At 41.0% G+C, this 16177-nt stretch overlaps 7 protein-coding genes across 7 annotated transcripts; 4 read left to right on the top strand and 3 right to left on the bottom strand.

Moving 5' to 3' along the window:
* Window positions 1-1085: 1085 nt before the first annotated feature.
* On the top strand, window positions 1086-2717 carry PAS_chr3_0931 (Phosphoinositide binding protein required for vesicle formation in autophagy; the record flags this gene model as incomplete). The annotated part of the gene is made up of 1 exon (XM_002493125.1): window positions 1086-2717. One exon carries the CDS (start codon window positions 1086-1088, stop codon window positions 2715-2717), a length of 1632 nt encoding a protein of 543 aa, XP_002493170.1.
* A 690-nt stretch (window positions 2718-3407) lies between these two features.
* Window positions 3408-6089, top strand: PAS_chr3_0930 (Membrane protein; the record flags this gene model as incomplete). The annotated part of the gene is made up of 1 exon (XM_002493124.1): window positions 3408-6089. The coding sequence occupies one exon, from the start codon at window positions 3408-3410 to the stop codon at window positions 6087-6089; it is 2682 nt and encodes an 893-aa protein (XP_002493169.1).
* Window positions 6090-6580: 491 nt separating this feature from the next.
* On the bottom strand, window positions 6581-10933 carry PAS_chr3_0929 (Protein required for beta-1,6 glucan biosynthesis; the record flags this gene model as incomplete). The annotated part of the gene is made up of 1 exon (XM_002493123.1): window positions 6581-10933. One exon carries the CDS (start codon window positions 10931-10933, stop codon window positions 6581-6583), a length of 4353 nt encoding a protein of 1450 aa, XP_002493168.1.
* A 162-nt stretch (window positions 10934-11095) lies between these two features.
* Window positions 11096-12898, top strand: PAS_chr3_0928 (Mitochondrial ATP-binding protein, possibly a mitochondrial chaperone with non-proteolytic function; the record flags this gene model as incomplete). The annotated part of the gene is made up of 1 exon (XM_002493122.1): window positions 11096-12898. One exon carries the CDS (start codon window positions 11096-11098, stop codon window positions 12896-12898), a length of 1803 nt encoding a protein of 600 aa, XP_002493167.1.
* A 96-nt stretch (window positions 12899-12994) lies between these two features.
* PAS_chr3_1240 (uncharacterized protein) lies at window positions 12995-14365 on the top strand (the record flags this gene model as incomplete). The annotated part of the gene is made up of 1 exon (XM_002493121.1): window positions 12995-14365. One exon carries the CDS (start codon window positions 12995-12997, stop codon window positions 14363-14365), a length of 1371 nt encoding a protein of 456 aa, XP_002493166.1.
* Window positions 14366-14418: 53 nt separating this feature from the next.
* On the bottom strand, window positions 14419-14916 carry PAS_chr3_0927 (Subunit of both RNase MRP, which cleaves pre-rRNA, and nuclear RNase P, which cleaves tRNA precursor; the record flags this gene model as incomplete). Its single annotated transcript, XM_002493120.1, has 1 exon — window positions 14419-14916. The coding sequence occupies one exon, from the start codon at window positions 14914-14916 to the stop codon at window positions 14419-14421; it is 498 nt and encodes a 165-aa protein (XP_002493165.1).
* Window positions 14917-15131: 215 nt separating this feature from the next.
* PAS_chr3_1239 (uncharacterized protein) lies at window positions 15132-16133 on the bottom strand (the record flags this gene model as incomplete). Its single annotated transcript, XM_002493119.1, has 1 exon — window positions 15132-16133. One exon carries the CDS (start codon window positions 16131-16133, stop codon window positions 15132-15134), a length of 1002 nt encoding a protein of 333 aa, XP_002493164.1.
* Between the last annotated feature and the right edge of the window lie 44 nt (window positions 16134-16177).

Below are 16177 nucleotides of genomic sequence, written 5' to 3'. Positions count from 1 at the left end.
TTATAGTTTGATAACTAGCGGAGAAAAGAAGGAGAGTCTCATCTGGAGGAGAAATAAACTTACTTAAATAGTTTTTCGGCCATTTAACTGGGTTACGACATCATTACGTGTAGGTCAGCACACTGAATAGAATTAGACTAAGTATAAGCACAGGGAGTTGGGGGTAGCCCTCGAAAATCAGGACATCTGGGGTAAATTTTCCCTAAAATGCGCACCAACTGCAGTACAATATGGCGTTTGGGAGGAGCAACATCCCGACAAGATTGGGATTTCTGTAGCCTTTGCCATAAACTGGACAGGAGTTTCCACACCCGTTTCAGCCGGTCCCTTTTATTGGTTCTTCGGAAGGCTAGAGTAACGGCCCAATGTGAAGAGAGGAACATTGTTTCGTTACGTTCCGAAACCTAGAATGGTGTTTTGGGAAGGGACTACTAAGATGATGCTGTGTAGAAGTTTGAGCCGTAGAGTCCCACTTAGAGAACATCATCGAACTATTTAATTAGAAGCTGGTTCCGCACCCAATGGGATTTCAAGTAGCTTTCAACGAGATATTCCTAAGAAGTGAATGCTTGACCTACCGTGACAACAAAAACCTGGATTCATCCCTGGTTCCTAGAGAATGTATTGGCTATCCGGTGAGTAGCCCCCGACTTGCCATTTTGGTACACTCCTCTTTCCATAGTCATCTGGCGCTCCAAAAGTTTTTCGGAATCCGAAACGGCACGCTAAAGTTTCCCGATTGGGTTTATCTTTTTAATCTTTATGTTTTTCTTAGGTAATGGAAAACAGTTGGACACGTACACGAATATGGACGCACTCAAGTCCTTAAATTGAAAATTTATTTCCCGCAGCTCTCTTCTTGCAAACTTTTCACCTCTGAAGTCTCCTTCGTCTAGCATCTTCTTTACTTAGCAGTTGGAACTGGTTGCTTCGTCCAGGCTGATCCTTCTGCCATTTCCACCTTCGCGATCAGGTGCAAGGGCCAGAATTCTTACATCTTCTTTCATTCTCCTCCACTTGCACGGCACGACTATATACAACCTTCGAGATCAATCCTTACAAATACCATTCAAGATAACCATCTAATGTCGCAACCTACAGATGAGGCTGATAAGAGTACCGGCAATGCCCAAGTAACACACGAGTCCATCAACTTTGCCAACTTCAACCAAGATTCCACTTGCGTATCAGTTGGCTACCAGTCCGGATACAAGATATTTAACGTTGAACCGTTCACAAAATGCCTCAGCCTTGCTGATACTAGCATAGGCATAGTTGAGATGCTCTTCTCCTCGTCCCTAGTGGCCATTGTTGGCTTAGGAGAACTACCTGACTCTTCACCAAGAAAACTCAAAGTATTCAACACAAAACGTAGATCGATCATATGTGAACTGACTTTTCCAACAAGTATTCTCGCTGTGAAGATGAACAGAGAACGAATGGTTGTGCTATTGGAAGACACTATTTATATTTATGATATTAACACTATGAGGATTTTACACACTATAGAGACCCCAAGCAATCCAGAGGGCTTGATCGCCCTCTCCTCCTCCACAGAAAACAATATACTAGCTTATCCCTCTCCTCCAAAACTTCCAAACAGGCAAGAAACTTCCACAAAAGGAACCACCAATGACAACGATAGATCTCATTTGGAAAACATCCCCGAAAATGTCAACGCAAACTCTTCAAATCTGAGAAATGGGGATGTGATCATATTTAATTCTCACACTTTACAACCCATATCCGTCATTGAAGCCCATAAGGCCCAATTGTCAGCTATTGCGCTAAGCAGTGATGGTACACTACTAGCAACTGCCTCAAATAAAGGTACCATAGTCAGGGTGTTTGATGTGGAAACTGGTGTCAAATTGTATCAGTTCCGAAGAGGCACTTACCCCACAAAGATCTATTGTCTATCTTTCAGTCAGGACAATCGGTTTGTATGCGCTAGCTCTGCCACCGAGACCGTTCATATTTTCCGCTTGGGTCAGGATGAAGCTAATAATACCATGCCATCTCGGTGGAGTAAAAATCAGAAGCTGGCTTTGCAACGGTACAAGCAAAGTATGAAACAAAAACAAGGCTCCAAACCATCCAGTTTGGTAGATTCAGACTCAGATCCAGATGTTGATGAATTGGTGGAGAATGATAACTCGGATGATGATGAATTGGAAGAAGACATCGATGACGAACTGGCTGAAGAAAGATTCAATTCATCGTTAACGGTGCCTAGAAGGGTATCCTCAACCACCTCTCTTGGCTCATATGGAAGTCAAGAAAGTATTGGCGATAAGATCGAGCCTCATGTGGATAGTGCCAGGAGAAGTGTTGCACGGATGATTAGAAGAACTTCTCAAAGCCTCGGAAGAAAAGCTGCAGAGAAAATGGGTCCCTATCTTCATCCTAAGTTCTCATCTTTACTGGAACCCAATCGACACTTTGCGTCGCTAAAAGTTCCTGCATCGAAGGATACGAAGACAGTAGTTGCTATTGGGAACAGTGTCGGCCAAGGAGAGCTACTTCAATTGGGTGAGCACGAAGATGTCGACAATTCGAGTAGCACGTCGGATTCCACCTTTCATCAAAAGCTTCTTCATGTTATGGTTGTTAGTTCTGAGGGTTTTTTTTACAACTTTGGTCTAGACACTGAGAGAGGGGGTGATTGTACACTATTGAGTCAATATTCGTTGCTGACTGATGTCAATGACGGGTAAAAAAAATAAAACTAGCAGCCGGCGGAACTATGGGATGCATTGCAAGCAATAATCGTAAAATAGTAAGAATAGTTAGTAGCAGATTATATAATTAAATCTGAATATTCCGGTTGTGTGTGATATTCCGTGATAATTTTTGGAAAAGCAGGACAAGCAAAAAAAAGCTATGAATTTCGGAAAAATCATGCCGTTTCATCCGCATAGTAAAGGTTTTTCCGAAACTGGAAACGACGATTCACCTGACGCATTCTAAATTTACCCACCTATCAATTCAAAGTGTGGCCACTTAAATCAAATGAAGGACAGTCTCCAGTGAACATGACTCATGCTTCTCATACCTGGATCTCCCCCATTTTTGGACTCTAGATCTTCAGTGCATCTCGTAGATGACCCAACGGACCTTTCTTTCTGCAACTTCTTTATCGCGCGCACATAGCCAAACCATACTGTGAAGTTTGCATCTACCTCCCATCTCTTCTTATCTCAAGATCATAATTAACTCAAAGACTATAAGCAGATTCACTACTGCCTATTTTCTTATCAGACATTAATACCCAAAGGGCACCTATTTTTACCAAACACTCGAGGACGTCCTGTGTTTTTTTAGCCCTAGGTATCTTTGCATCCCTAGCCCCTAAGCCAGTCTACCCAAGTTATCATCGACTTGATCGTATCCTCTCCAGTTGAGAAATGCCACGGAGAAAGGTTTCCAAGCAAACCACTTTGTTTGACATACGGATCAGGTCTTGTGAAAATGATGTTATTCTCCTTAAAGGGTCGCATGAAGATGCCGCCTCTGCTCTTTTGTCAGGAGTGATAGTATTGTCTGTATTGGAGCCCATGCCAATTAAAAAACTGTCTCTCAGACTAGTCGCCACCCTCAGGTTTAGATGGAAGGAGACATATGCAACCGCAAGTGGACATGCTACAAAAGAAAATAAGTACAAGAAAATCGTTTTTGAGTTCTGTTGGGATGACCTAAACATAAGTGAGTATTTCAAAGACCTTTACGATATTTACATGCACAAAGACAAAAGTTATTCCGACAGTGTACCTGCTGGTCAATCGGGTTCCGCAGTTAGTCTTACAGGTTTAACTACGGGTCGTATTTCAAAGTCCAACAACTCCTCCTCTTCATCCCTGAAAAGTTTGTCCAATACGGTACGAGCAAAATCAAAATCGTCCACTAGTCTTCAGACATTGGCAAATCTCTCCTCCACAAAAACTGAATCTCACACACTTGGCCAGGGAAACTATGAGATTCCATTCTCTACTGTGTTACCTGGGGATATTCCCGAATCGTTGGAAGGGGCTCCCGGTGCTTCTTTAGTGTACGAGCTTGAAGCCAACCTCGAGAGAAGTAGGTTTGTTTCTAACATTTTTGCTAGAAAACATTTGAGAGTTATAAGAACGATGAATTCTGATGCCGCTGAATTAACAGAAACAGTTGCTGTGGACAATACTTGGCCAAATAAGGTTGATTATTGTGTCAGCATACCAAATCGTGCCATGGCAATAGGATCCGTGAATCCATTGGAGATAATTTTGGTGCCATTATCGAAGGGTCTAAGACTGGGAAACATCTCGCTTACTGTCATTGAACAATATAACTACAAAACTGCTACTGGAAGTCAAACCGGAGAACGAATTGTTTCCGAGAAGCATATGAAAAAGCCATCAAAGACTGCAGATGGCAAGAACATATGGCAATTGGAACCAGATATAAATGGTGTCTTTTTTCAGAACGAAGAATTTTTGTTTTCCACCGAGAAATGGGAAATAAGGACCACTCTCCCTCTGGAAAATTCGTTGGACAAATGCTCTCCTGATTCAGATATTGCTGGAAGTGTCAAAATTAGACACAAATTGAAATTCAATATTGGACTACTGAATAGTGATGGACACATTTCTGAGTTGAGAGGAACGCTACCTGTGATTCTATTCATTAGTCCATTTGTTCCAGTAATTGCCGCAAAGATTGGTGATCCATCAGTTGAGGGAAAGAATAATAGACCCCCTGCTCCTGCTCACACTCGCTCAGGAAGTGATACCGTATTATTCAGGTCTCGTGGAGAGTCTGGTGCCAATACCCCACTACATGAGAATCCGCCAGTGAAAACAAACACTATTGATCTAATGGCACCCCCAAATTATGAAAACCACGTCTTCGACGTACCAGTAGACAACTATGGTACTCCATTAGCTTCTCCTGGAACCTCTGGTACGACAAGTCCCAGAATAATCAATGCAGGGGCTAATGGTAACTCAACTACTCCATCTACTCAAGCACATTCTCGTGCTAGTTCTTACTTTGCCCTCAATATTTCACCAAATTCGTCATCAATCAACGCCAGTGATCAGCTAGTCAGGCAGTTGAGGGCTTTGAATACACGAAGGGGATCGCAAGAAAGTGAGCCAAGTAACGCTGAATCAAAACTTAATCGAAATAAGCCTATTTTCACGTTAAGTGACGGTGAAGATGAAGACGACGAAAATAGAGATGCCCGTGATTCCCTTGTTTTTGACTCTCAAGGCTCAACTCCTCACATCAATCAATTAGACTCTTTAGAGTTTTCAACAGGTACTCTGAGGGTTCCAAAATCTCCCATCTTGGACTTTGCAACACCTGGAATATTGAGTCCCATTCAGCATTTATCAAGAGCTAACTCAAAGGATAATATCTCCTCAACCTTGGATTGGGATGACAATCTGCTTTCCAGGGTTCCTAGTTATGAAACTGCCGTGAAGAATGAAGTTATGGATGAGCCAACTCCTGTGTACGTCCCACCTTCGTCATCTTCAGGTATTAATATGGAACAACTGAACCGAAGACTAAAAATAGCACAATCGTCCCAAGATCGGAACTCAATTGATTCCAATCAGTCAAGTTCAAGATCTTATAGTGCGCTGAGGCTTCCTTTACGTTCACCTACTTTGGAAAGCCATACAAGCATCATGGACCTGGCGAAGTCTAGAGGATCGAGCAACGGCAACTCTCCCGCAATATCAAGAAACCAGTCCTCACTCAATCTAACCAAGAGAAATATGGGAGCTAACGATAAGCTCAACTGGAGTTCGAATCCACTAGATGAGGGATCAGATACCTCCTCATCATCACAGCTGAAAATTAATCTGCCACCTTCCGCATATATCGCCCACCTACCCAGTTCTAATCCCTCTGGCACTGCCAGTCAAAGTGAAACTCCAAGTCGTCCAATTTCAAGGCCTTCGTTGGGAACCAGAACAAGTTCCTTCCTACATATCGGGCGAAGCTTCAGTCATGCTTCCCTGTCTAATCACTCTGATCCCAGTTCTTCAACTGCCAGCCTTTCCTTGTTATCGAAGAAAGATAAAAAGGTTTCCAAGAAATAATCTACAAATCAATATTTATATAGCAGAATCAATGACTAATACTTGTGTTTAAATGGTCCTTCCTATTATTATCAATTGATCCCGTTTTTTGATCCATACCAGAAAATGAAAGAGGCACGAAGAAACTCAAAAAGAGTAGCGCCGGATGGTTTCGATCCATCGACTTTAGGGTTATGAGCCCTACACGCTTCCACTGCGTCACGGCGCTTTACATCAGCACAATTAAACAAATTACGAGCTATATCACCCAGAACGAAAAGTTTGGAAGATTGATATATAAAACGTTGTCTATTTCTATATGTATAGATATTACATGTCTGAAAGCACAACATTTGTGCCAAAACACTCATTAACTAACACTTACTATATGCATTACTGTTAACTACTTGTGATTAGCGTGCGTCAGGAGTATCTCAAAACTTAATAAATAACATTTGATTAAATGTACTTACTATTATTCATTACAACTGTTTATCTCTCTATTTCCGATCCTAAAGCTCATCATGTTCAGTGATGGATTCCCTAGCGCTTGCAGATGCTTCGTTTATAATTTGCTGCACTTGATCATCATACTGGGTCCATTCTGGAATTTGTCTTCGTGCTCTGTCTAATTTTGGTTCCTTGGTTAAAGGGTTGTTGCAAAGGTCTATCGTCTTTGCCTTCTTTAAACTCTCATCGCTACACCAAGTTTCACACCACAGCCACTCTTGAGGGAGTGAAAAAATTTTGATTTGGTGCTGAAGATTATTTGGTAGATCTTGATCTAGGTTTGACAAAGAATTTGGATCTTGAGAAAGTTGCTGGTAGTGTTGTCTCAACCTATCACCGGCAGCAATCTGCCTAAAAGTTTTCAAGTCAATCACGTACAGGGCACTGATGTGATACTTTAGAGTATCACCCAAGAGCTTCTGCCAATATCCCTGTTTCCAAAATCTAAACCCTTCCATCTCTTCCCTGTCGTTGCACATTGGAGTATATCCATAAGGCGCACCTTCAAGGTCCAAATCCACAAGCTCCTTTAGATCTGTTCTAACTATTTGGTCCGCGTCAACAAATATCACTTTATCGAGGCTTTGAGGGAACAAAACATCCAAGAACAAAATCTTATATCCCCAGATAGTTCGTTGTTTCTCCCTTTGACCCCTCAGCCATGCTGGCCACTTATAGTTGACCAGTTCATAGTCAAACCCAAACTCTCGGGCAAGGAAGGGTAAATTCTTCTTGAACGTGGGTGACATGTAGTTCTCAATTAGCCAAAACTTGACGGTATGCTTGGTGTGCTTCATTACAGAGTTTGTCATTATTGACAAGAATCGCTCATATAGATGCCCACTAGCAACTGTGAAAATGTTGATATCAGCATTCTTCGGTTGTTCTTGTTTTCGCCATGAAGACAAAAATTTGCTGAGGCCTGTATCTTTTTCAGTAGTTGCTGTATTGCCAATTAGAGATGCATTCTCTTGGCCAGGTTTCCTGTCAAACACAGGCAGAATAACATTTCCATTCATATCCAAGACAAAGATTATAGCAGTCTCGTCAATAATGGTGTACTGAAGTGTATCACCGTTAGACTTACTTGTAACGTTCGCCAATCGATAGATATCTGAGCCCCTAGTATGGGGCTTGACAACAAATTTCCACAATCCTGGGTTCGCTTGCAATTGGAAATATCCATAATTGGCCATAATACTTGTGTCGGAATGTCCCACAAGCTCTATGGGTAAAGCTACAGGTGGATATTTTGTGTTCTTCTCAAGTGCATACCCTTCAACTAGAAGCGATTTCAGCTCATAGACACCTGTCACATCACCTGAATTTTCCAATAGTACATTATCCAAATCGGTGGCAGCTTCCTTAATCACAACAATCCACGGGTTAGGAACGTCCAAGTCTAATGTAAACAAGGTTTTTTCTGGTACCAGTGTGAAAAGGCCTTTATCTTCATTATCAATAGCATCTCCTGCGGAGGAAAATTTCACTGAATTAGGAAATACTCCACGATAAAATCGTTTAATGTTTAACTCCCTAGCTTCTTGTGGTTTCAGGATAATGTTAAGCTTAAGGCTTTCCAATTTTTCAAACAACGAGAGCAACGATATTAGCTTTTGAGACTCTTCTTGAAGAGGATCTATGATCACGGTCACATCCATGATAGATGGCCCAGAGTTTGAAACTTCAATGGAGACTGCATCATTGAGAAGGCCAGTATTATATCTTGGGAATACCCGTTGATCTGGGTGATAATTGTCACCAAAGAAGTATGTATTGGAGATGCCCATAGTGAAATACTCAAACAATTCAAAAGTATCCAAACTCTTGGGTTCAGAGATGTTGTACTCGCAAAACAGTTCATGAGCGATTCTCAACTTGAAATCTATTTCGTATTCAACTAGCAGTTTGAGATCAGTGTCTTTCAGTAATATGTCCTTATCTCTAATCTTAATAGCCCTTCCATTAAGAATTAAGTACATATCATTTGGTTTGGAGAGCTTGATTTTGAAAACATTGTGGACAAAATCTATGGTTTCGTCGTTCAATACGGTGTCTGGGGAATGCACATTGATTTTTTCAAGTTCGTTATCAATGAACGCTATCACATCCACCAAAGACTTGTTTATGGCTGTCTGTAGGCTCGATGAAAAATCAGAGTTTGAAGAAGTTTCGTAGACTTTGATCTTGATAGGGTCCAACTCAGATGCAGCAGTTATCAAATGACGGAGCTGCTGCAAAAACCTTTTATCCTTGCAGTTTCCTAGTAACCAGGACGTAATTGGGATCGAATCTGGTTGGCCATCTATGACAACTGTGGCAATCCGATTTTGGTTCTGTGAAATTGATTCGAAGACTTCTAAATCATCATAAGAAACAAGGGATGGAAGGTTGGTTTCTTCACAAATTGCATTTATGATAAGGACATTCCTAGAAGTGTGAGATCCAAGGTAAATGTAGTCTTGGGCTCTCATATCTTCAGAAAGTGCACCGCTGGAGATCGCATTGCTCAGGTCAAGTATGTCCAGAAATATCTCTCTAGCGGAATGATACTGCCAGTTCTGCACGAAATCAAAAAACTTACCATTCGTAATAAGTAGTGGGTGGTCAATTGAAAAGGAACTGATGAACTCGTTGATTTTGGAAAGCAGATTTTTCTTATCAGAAACAGGGACCTTAGTGATCGATTCAACGGAAATTATATCCCTTGGAGTCTGTCCTAAGACATTCATGGCAATATCATGCAAGTATTTTATTCCCTGGTTTATGCCCTTAGCTTGAAAGATGGATAAAAACTGCAAAGTAATCTCTTCACTTAACTTATCAGAAATAAGTGGAACAAAGCCCACTCTTTGTGGTATCCTGTTAGAAAGCATTACAGATGAAAATTGTAGCAACGTGTAAACCTGATTATGATCTGCTAGATCTATGACGAACACTGATTCGTGAATGTTCTCTCTCACAGGGGGAATCTCACCTGGAGCAACTGATGTCGTATAATATTTTCTAGAGCTTGAAAGTCCAGAATATTGAGGATCAGTTTCGATATCATTCAAGTAAAAAACAGCTTCTCCATGGCCTCTAATATCAAATCTCTTGAACATAGTGTTGTTAACTGACCTATCGGAAATGTGAGCAGCAAAACGCCTCATGATATCCTGTGCATGGGTTCCTGTAACTCCGAACTTGGTTATGTCATCGATGAATGCATATTCTCTCTTCAAAATATTCAAGATCTCCATATAATTTAACTTGGATTGGTCAACTACAGCCCCGTTAATATACACACCCTGAGGTAAATCATTAATTGAGTTTTCCAAACTATCCTCAATGATCTCCTCCACTTCAGTATCCGTTACCTGACGATCAATGAAAGATGCAAACTTTGGGAAGTCTTGGATCAACTTAGTGAGAATTGCCAACTTTTCGTTCTCGGACACTTCAAGGCTCTTGATATAAAGTGAAAGTTTGTAACCCAATGCCCTAATGTATTTCTCAGATACAGGCTCAATCTCTTTGGAGTAAACATCCCAAAAGTTATCGGATTCAGCCGCAATGGGCTTTGTTTCTAATGATTTGTCAAGAACTATATCTCTGTCGTCAATAACAATATAGTCAGTTCTCTTTAAAGTTAGATCAACACCATACCCAGCTAGAGTTTCTTTTTGCAAAACGGATTCGTCAGAAATATACCTCCAAGCTAATCTCAGTCTACCATCTTTGACGAATCCCGCCAAGTTAGAGATAAACTGTGAAAAAAGAGGGCTTCTATAATCCCCATAAATAATTGCAACAGGAACTTCATCATTTCTGACACCAATGACTCTATCGAATGGCAGGATTTGTGGTGGGCCCGTCTTGCCGCCAGTTTTCAATGCGAAGACATCATCGGAGTTGCAGTATACTTCACTATTGAAATAGAGCCACGCCTTAGGATTAGTTCCACACTTGTCACCTAAAATTGAGGACCGAACTTCATTGTAGTGCTGGTAATGTGATTGAACCCTTGGAGCATAGTACTTGTTTGCAAGATATATATCAGTTATCGACTTTTCAATCGATGCCCCAGCCCTATGAGACCATTTTTCGTACAATTCTTCATCAGATTTAACAAAAGGAACAGCTTCAAATTGCAAATCTTCATCTTCTAGCTCTAAAGATTCAAATGAGACGTCAAACATGGCGTCAAGTATTGTGTAAAAGCCTGATTCATTCTCACTTGCAACTGTCTCCAGTAGTAACAGTGGGAAAGGAGTTTTGAACCAATTGGCCTTCAAACTGATATCAACAAACTTTTCAGATGCAAACACGGACAGACATAAGTATGTCAACAATATTAAGACATGATTAATCATATTCTCAAACGATGTTGATAGCGTAGCTTGGAGATGAAAGTGATCAGTGGAGGGTAGTAGAAGCGTTGATCTGGCCTGAATTTCGCTAATCTTGGGTCCAGGGGTTCAGCTCAACCTCTCAACTACCCTGAGGTCATACGCAGTACATTACGTGGCGAAAGGATGATAAGGATATCCTTGCTGAAAAGAGCACTGTTTCCCTACGGGCGACTACCAATGCATAATGGTAGGTGGTATTCAGACATAGGTGGCGGAAATTCAAGGAATCGGAACGAACAGAAACCAAAATTGCCTGTACCAACTAGTAATGAAGTTAAGGACAATGAGTCAAACCCGGACTTCTTTATTAAAAACGGCTTTAGATCAGCTGATATTGCAGAGACATCCTTTGTGAAAGACAAGGGTGCTACAGTCGAAGAGGAACGTAATACATCGGACAGTTCACACGAATCTCCTCAACTTAATTTTAAGGAAACCAACGACGAAACGAATTCAACGATCCAACCACCAGTGGCAAAATTACCCACCCCAAAGCAATTGAAACAATACCTGGATAGGTTCATCGTGGGACAAGAGAAGTGCAAGAAGATAATGTCGGTCGCAGTTTACACTCATTATGTTCGAATAAATAACCAGGCTCAGAAACGGAATCAGAAGGTCGATTCCTCTGAAGAAAATGTTGAGAATGGGTTTCCAAATGTTACTAAAGAATTTGAGGACGAAAATGACCCAGATTATGTTCCGGATTTGGAGAAATCAAATGTTCTTTTGCTGGGACCGTCTGGATCAGGCAAGACCCTGATTGCTAAGACTCTCGCTAAATGTCTGCAGGTTCCATTTATAATTCAAGATTGTACCTCCTTGACCCAGGCTGGTTATGTTGGCGAGGATATTGAGAGCTGTATTGAAAAGTTGCTAATTGATTCAGACTACGATATTGAAAGGTGTGAAAAGGGAATTATTGTGCTGGATGAAATAGACAAGTTGGCCAAGCCCTCTGTCTATACAGGAACCAAAGATATTGCAGGAGAGGGTGTTCAACAAGGCCTTTTAAAACTGGTTGAAGGTACTACAGTTACGGTTCAATGCAAGAGGAGCAATGCTCCTGATCATAATCAGTTCGGATTGAATGGCAAAGCTACAAATCAGGACAAGGAAAATTATATCGTTGACACTACAAATATCTTATTTTTAACCCTGGGAGCGTTTGTGAACCTAGATAAGATTGTTGCTTATAGGCTGAAGCAGAACTCTATTGGATTCGATACTGATGAGTCGAAAGATATTTCTGAAACAGACTCAGTTTCCGACAAATCTACATTAGAATATGTTACACTTCCAGATGGATCAAAAGTTTCAGCTCTGGAACTTGTGTCTTCTACGGATCTACAGAATTATGGGTTGATTCCAGAACTGATCGGCAGGCTTCCGATTGTATCTTCACTTTCTCCTTTAACAGTTGATGATCTTGTGGCTGTCCTGACTGAGCCCAGGAACTCGATACTAAAGCAATATGTGCATTTCTTTGACACTGTCAATGTCAAACTTGCTATCACTTCCAAGGCAATCAGAAGGATAGCCGAGATCTCGATCAAGAATGGTACAGGTGCAAGAGGTCTCAGAGCCATTTTGGAGAAACTGCTACTCAATGCCAAGTATGATTGCCCTGGTAGTAGTATTTCATTTGTGTTAGTTGATACAGATGTTATAAGTAAGTCTATCGATGAGAATAAGGAAACGGGGGAATTCGTCTTCAAAGATGGTGAGCCAAAGTATTACTCGCGTGGAGAATTATTTTCCTTTTTCAATGAGTTATCAAAAGAAGACGAAAAACTCAAGACATCAATTGAAAAGATGTGCCAAATACCACTTTCCAAGAATCGCATAGTTTACTCCGAAGAGGAGCAGGCAAGGTTGGATTCTTCTAAACCTCTCGCCGTGAAGCACTATGAACCTTTCATTTGAAAAATGATCCCGCGAATATTTTTCTATCTAGTATCTTGTATAATTATAATAGTATAGACCTAAGAGTTCATTCTCTTTAGTCTTCAGCAGTTGGAAATGCAATCGATCAGCAGCTTCTTGCCGGAGCCTAAGAACGCACCCAAGAGAAGTATTCCTCATAGGAGTCAAAATAAGAATCAAATATTGATCCCCCTAGAAGCCAAAGAACTCAGCACAGTAAATTACCAACAGGCATCATATGGGGACTTGATACCGTTAAGACACACAACAAAAAATATTGATCTTAGCAGACCTTCCGAAGAAGAGATAGCAAGCTGTACTGAAAGAACGAAACGGGCTTTGGAAAGAATCATCAACGATAAGCTGCATGCCGCTAACCCAAGCAGCATTGGTAAGCCAAGTAACGGCCCACAGTTTGTAAAGTATACACCTGCATCATTAGATGGTAATGCACAGCAAAGAACCATAAAGATTGTTGAAAGACAAAAGGATCCTATGCTCCCGTCCAGTGTCAGACACAGAAAAGTGCCCCCCGGTCCTCCTCCACCACCACCACCGGTATTACATACGTCATCCAAGAAAGCTAGCAACGAAGAGCAGAAGAAGTGGCATATTCCTCCTGCGGTATCCAACTGGAAAAATCCCAAGGGGTTCACAATTGCTGTGGACAAAAGGATGGCTGCTATGGCAGATGATCCAGATAGAACGAATGTAAACCAAGTGGGATTTTCCAATCTTGCAGAGGCGCTAGAAAAAGCAGACAAGTCAGCAAGAGAAAATATCAAACTGAGGAATGAAGTCCAAAAGAAGATAAAAGAGAAGGAGAGACTAGAGCAGGAAGAAAAATTAAGATTGATGGCTGTCAAGGCCAGGGAAGCACGATTAGCAAAATCCCAAAGGGGCAGGGAAAGCACTGACGATTCCAAGTTGGCAGGATTGTCAGAGAGAGAAGCCATCCGGGCAGAAAGACGTCGTAGAGCAGAGAGAGAACTAAAGTTGACCCGAAACCAAGATGAATCTCAGATTGCAGCCTTCACGAAGGATAGAGACATTTCTAACGAGGTCGTGCTAGGTCAGAGTAGCAAAGGAACACAGTCCATGGAATCACGATTTGACTCGAGATTGTTTTTAAAAGCTTCAGGAACGAATGCCAAGTCAAGTGAGGATCAGATCTACAATGAACCGTTATTTGCTGCCCAGGAAGTCATCTCCTCTATATATCGGCCCAAACAACTAGAGACATTACAGGATGATGTTAACTCTGACGAGGAACTAAGGAAAATAAACAAAAATGCCAAGTTTGAAGTTTTGGGAAAGGCAAAACTTGGGTTTAGTGGCAGTGATGGTTTACAGCCATCAACTGGCGGGCCGATTAGGTTTGAAAAGGAATCTGGTAAGCGACCAGCCTCAGAAGACGAAGTTCAGGATAAACACTCTGAGGAGGCCTACAAGCGTACCAAACAATAAATGAAACCACCACTTATGACCTATTTAATTACTAATTTCTAATTACAAGTATTCTATTCATCGTCGTCATTATCCGTATCAAAAGAAGGAATTTTTTGGTTTCCTCCAAATACTAAATCCAACACATTATTGTGATCTTTATGCAATAAGGTTAAAGTTTCCTTATTTTTCTTCACAGCATACCGTTCACAGGTCCTTATCGTTCCGCTTATTCGGACTATTCTGATCAATATCCTTTGGCCTTCCAAGTGAGTTATTAAAGAAAGAGCGGCACATGTATATCTAAAAGAGTCTCTTGGACAACGTATTATTCCTGTGGATGTTTTGTTGCTGAAATATTTGGTCTGGGCAGTTGAACCTGCTATGCCTGCTATGTGATCTCCAAAATTTTGTTTCAGAGAGTTTCTTAGTGCTATGAGAATTGTCTGTGGATTCACCTGAGAAGACGTTGACTTGTGCATGGCCACCAATGCTTTGCTTCTTGAAAAGTCGTCTATCTCTTGAGGATACAATATGTCAAACAGAATGTATCTGTTTTTCAGACGAACCATGCTTAGCGGGAGTAATTCACTAGATAGCAGAGTTTGAAGCTTCTGTTGAGAACCTTGAGCTGCCAGAGAAGAAAAATTCGAGGACTACTTTGATAACAGAAGTATCCTAGCTAAATGATTATTCCATTCAAGAACTAGTAGGAACATACTGTCAGAACGGGGAACAGAAATGGAAAGCTGATTACGTTTATTTCATGTAAAAAAACTCTAATCTATTAAATCTGCTCTACTAAAAAACAATTCACGTCTTTCAGCCATTGTTCATGGTTGTCCTTCAAACTGTTGGACGTAGCATATCGCACGTTATGAGTTAACATATCACCAAACCCATATCTTTCTTCCCCAAATGGGCCTTCATTTACGGAATATATCAAATCTTGAACCCATCGTTCCTGAATAATTAGCTTTTCAATCAAATTGCACCAATAGTGGATATCTTTTTTAAGCATCCCTCCATTTTGCAAGGCATGAAGTTTGTTGTAGAGATTGGTTTTTGCTCCCAATTTTGCTTTGATTTCTCTATTGTTGAGTTTTATGTATGCAAATGCTACCAAACCGCAGAGTAGGCACCAAGGGTTTTTGATTTTTTCACTAAATTTGAAGAAAGTTCCCAACATTGGACGGATTGTTTCACTAGGAATGTAGAACTTTGCACAAAATGCTGTGAATTGGGGAATTGTGACAGTCATCTGTTTACGAGGAGACGAACTAGGCGTGCTTGGCGTCGAAGATTTCCCTTTAATTGGAGATCGCCTTTTTTTTTTCTCTGTTAATGTGTTACTTTTGCCGGGGGTACTCATGGGCGATGGAAGTCCAATATCCTCTAAAACTTCGGCCTCCTTTGATTTGGTTCTTTTTTCTGGAGCCATTGTGGGATTTTGCCTACCTTTTTGGAAGGGATTCTGATCACTAATGGGAACACGAGTTACTTTCAGTTCCCGTCTAAAGTGATTCAAGACCTTTTTCAAACCTGTCTTTGGCAGAGGAATCTTTTCTACCAGTGGCTCTGGAAGGGAAAACTTCTCACCCAGACTTTCAATAGCCAACAATGCACATATATGGGTTCTGGCAAACTCTTGATTTTGCTTTAGGAGACCGGCTTTAAGTCTTGATCCAGTGATAAAATCGTCAACTTTTGCTATCAATGGACCGGGGAATGGCTCAGGTTGGATCGGTATCAGATCCCTGATGGAGTTAGTGATCAACTCCTTGTTCATATCAACAAAATGCTAAAGTTTGTTCAGTGAATAATTAGCTTGTC

The sequence above is a fragment of the Komagataella phaffii genome, chromosome 3 (assembly GCF_000027005.1).
Source record: "Komagataella phaffii GS115 chromosome 3, complete sequence".
NCBI lineage: Eukaryota > Fungi > Ascomycota > Pichiomycetes > Pichiales > Pichiaceae > Komagataella > Komagataella phaffii.
Note: the sequence above shows the minus strand (reverse complement) of the source record. Positions and strands in the feature narration are given on the sequence as shown.